Here is a 3,623-nt window from a genome sequence, read left to right on the forward strand (position 1 = left end):
AAACTCCCTCGTCGTCACCTAACGTTACCTTTTCCGCGCTCGTTTGACTTGAGCCTGGCGCTGAGGCGAAGTCGGAATGCGCCTCTGAAAAGTGTCCCGTTTGTTGTGGTCGTAAAGAGACAGTTCTATATAAACACAGCGTTTTACTTGGCGATGTTTAAAAAAAAAAAAAAAAGATTTTTATTTTTGGTATTTTATATGCTCTGTTGGTGGTTTGTGGAGTAGCATAGATAAAAATAATTCAGCAGAGGCGGGGATACATAGAAGGGGGGAAATCCCCCCGTCCCCCCTACAAATCGCACCCTGCATATATATATATATATATATATATATATATATATATATATATATATATATATATATATATATATATATATATATATCTCATAAATCAGAACAAATAAAAATCATTAATTCAAAACTGAATTACTCATTTAAGCACTTGCACAAACACAAGCACATTTCTGCTTTTAAACCATGTGGTATTTTAGCGCTGAATTCATGAAGGCTGGGTTACTGCACAGAAAAGGAAGTTAAGGCTTTCTGAAGAGTATATAACTGTCAGCTCTGTTTGACCCAGAGGTTTCTCAGAAAGCTCTCATCATGTACTTGTTGGTGGTGGTCATCTCTCTACTGCTGAGCTCTGTTCCTGTTCAGAGTCGTACTATTCAGGTGAGAACAGTCAACAATATCCGACATGGAAAATAATAGCATCAGCATCTTCCTAATGGGAGCGGCTTTTCATTTTTAACCTTCGGTTTCTAATATACATGTTTAAAATTCTTAAACAGGATATAATTGAAAATATCTCTGGGGAGACAGGTAAGATGCACAGAAAGAAAAAAACTAACATGTAATTTTTGCAGTGTTTTATTAATAATTTACTGATTCATATATCAGGTGACATCACTAAGAAAGATGATAATGCAGTGTCAACTATAATTGAAAACACCAAAAATGCAGGTACGAGTTTGAAGGCTATAAGTTGATGGTGTAGGCACATCTTTTGTGTATCAGTTCCTGGCAAATTCCTCAACTCTCTTTATCATTTAAATCATATCACCAGAATCAACATACTGAATTATTGTGCATTATACTGCAGGACTGGAACAGGACAGGCCTTTGTTTGGAGACATCGCCGTAGCAAGCGGGCTGGAGAATGCAGATCCATGTACTGCTCGTGGGTGCAAATGGGATAGAAGCAGAGATGGAAATGTCTATGTGCCCTACGTCATCTCCAACCAGTACTGTAAGTGGCGATGTTCACTAAATTTGATATCATCTCATCAGTGTCACAATGTTCTATTTCTTTCACAGCTCCAGCTGAAGTAGGAGTGATTAAAAGAGGTATGAAGTCTTTTGCGGAAGTTTCCTGCATTCGATTCGTACCTCATCAAGGGCAGAGGAACTTTCTACGCATACAGTCTAAATCTGGGTAAACCTATCAAGGATTCTTTCTATCCCATTTCTGTGTATATGCTAAATGTGCTTTCCCTTTACATAGGCTAAATGTACGACTGATGTGTTATGTGGTCAACAGATGCTATTCATATTTGGGCCGCCAACGTCAAGGACAGGTTGTTTCTCTCCAGCGTCCTGGGTGTGTCTATCACTATATTGTTCAGCACGAACTCCTTCATGCTCTCGGGTTTCATCATGAACAGAACCGCAGTGACCGTGACAAACACATCCGAATCCTTTATGAGAACATCTATCCTGGTATTTTTGTTAAGAATTCTTAAGAGAAACTGGAAAAAAAATATATATATTTTATGTTTGAAATTAGGCTTACATTTGACCTTTAAAATGTTTATAAACATGTAAATATGTATTTAAAATATATAATATGCATATGAATATAAATAGTATATTGTATAACCATATAGAATGAAAAGTAATAAGTATGAATATTAAGAAGCGATTAAGAAGATAGAGTTGAAAAGATAAAGTTGAAAAAGATGATAAAATAGAACAAACAATAAGAAAACAATATGCATAAAACAGGGCATATAATATTTAGTCACAATTGCATGTCCTGTAGTCTAGATTAAACTTCACTGTGTTTTTACCAGATTTACAATTACAGTCCTTAATACTTTCTTGTGCACTGTAACAGCAATGCAGCACAATTTCAATAAAGCAGACACCAACAATCTGGGTACCCCCTATGACTACAACTCTGTGATGCACTATTCAAGGTAAACATTCTTGTAGTGGTCTGTAGTTCAATGGAGTATGTATATTGGATGTGCTAAAAATGTAGTAAACAATGTTTACTCTTATTTGTTTATGTGTGTGGTTTTAGGAAAGCTTTCTCCTGGAATAATGAGCCAACCATGATTCCCATTCCTGACAGTAACGTTGTGATTGGTGAAGCTAAACAAATGAGCCCCAATGACATCCTACGCATTAACAGACTCTACTGCAGTACGTTCAGCCTTTCCTGTCATTTGAATAAAAAACAGCATTTGTGATTCTGAAAACTCCACCTTAGACCACTAGGCTAAGCATGTCAAGCAGGCTGGTGGTCTTTATAATTATTATCTTTCATTTCATGTTCTTTCCTTCTTTTTCTTTTCTTTTCTCAGGTTAAGAAAAGTGCTGATGGGCTGTATGAAGAACGTGTTTGTTCATCCTTTTTTCCTAGCATTCTTTTTAAAGCTTTCCTTTTTGCACATCACAGTGTCAAGTGATTTTACTTATTCTATTATTATGCATCCTAAAAAAAAAAATTATAACAGCTTGTCTTTTTTCCTTTTTTGGCAATCCTTTTTCAGTAGTAAAGCTGGTGAATACAATAAACTGTGTTGTTGTCTTGATATTAACATCAAAAGAATGATTTCCGAAGGATCATGTGACTGAAAAATAATGGCTGCTGAAAATTCAGCTTTGCATCACAGGAATAAATTACATTTCAAAATATATTAGAAGAGAAAACTGTTATTTTAAATTGTAATAATAGTTCACAATATTACTGTTTTTACTGTATTTTTGATCAATAATAAATTCTTGAAATGCTGCCATGGTGAGCATAAGAGACTTTCCAAAAAATATTCCAGACTTGTACAGTGTACATCAGTTAAATTACTGATACTACAGTACAATAACCATAATAACTGTAATGTTCTCAATACACAGAGCAATATCACACGTTTTCAGAAAATATCAGCAGCATCTTTATATGACATACATCTAAAATCTACATCAAAGAAAACTTTCAACAAAACAGCTAGATGATTCTGTAATTATCTGAGAAATGCACACACACTTCTACATAAGCATTCACATTCATTCGCTGGATGTACTAATTCACATTATTTCCCTTATCTGACCAGAAAAAACATATATTATTACATGAATAAATAAAAAAACTCAATTAACCACAAGATGTCATGTTTAGTCATGTCAAAGCCAAAATGTTTGGCTTCTGCAAATGTTACAATGTCCTGGAGTAACTTTGGGCCCGTTATTACCAACTTTAAATACCACAGCCTACCTGAATATTGTTGCTGACCATGTCCATCCCTTTATGACCAAAGTGTCTTCAGATGTCTACTTCCAGCAGGATAACGCACTATGTCACAAAGCTCAAATCATCTCAAACTGGTTTCTTGAAGATGACA

General features: G+C 35.1%; 1 protein-coding gene across 1 annotated transcript; it reads left to right on the forward strand.

Moving 5' to 3' along the window:
• Positions 1-517: 517 nt before the first annotated feature.
• On the forward strand, positions 518-2,798 carry LOC125265031 (low choriolytic enzyme-like). Its single transcript, XM_048184951.1, has 9 exons — positions 518-672; positions 792-822; positions 901-963; positions 1,103-1,249; positions 1,318-1,435; positions 1,541-1,719; positions 2,117-2,198; positions 2,306-2,427; positions 2,589-2,798. Exons 1-9 carry the CDS (start codon positions 604-606, stop codon positions 2,591-2,593), a joined length of 816 nt encoding a protein of 271 aa, XP_048040908.1. The 5' UTR covers positions 518-603; the 3' UTR covers positions 2,594-2,798.
• The last annotated feature ends 825 nt before the right edge of the window (positions 2,799-3,623 follow it).

This window comes from Megalobrama amblycephala, linkage group LG3 (genome assembly GCF_018812025.1).
Source record: "Megalobrama amblycephala isolate DHTTF-2021 linkage group LG3, ASM1881202v1, whole genome shotgun sequence".
In the NCBI taxonomy this organism is placed as follows: domain Eukaryota; kingdom Metazoa; phylum Chordata; class Actinopteri; order Cypriniformes; family Xenocyprididae; genus Megalobrama; species Megalobrama amblycephala.

Excerpts from the sequence above, each read along its gene's own strand:
- LOC125265031 (XM_048184951.1), top strand. The coding sequence starts at position 604 with ATGTACTTGTTGGTGGTGGTCATCTCTCTACTGCTGAGCTCTGTTCCT. Across the intron at positions 673-791 it reads TTCAGAGTCGTACTATTCAG|GATATAATTGAAAATATCTC; the intron begins GTGAGAACAGTC and ends ATTCTTAAACAG. Across the intron at positions 1,250-1,317 it reads CGTCATCTCCAACCAGTACT|CTCCAGCTGAAGTAGGAGTG; the intron begins GTAAGTGGCGAT and ends TTTCTTTCACAG.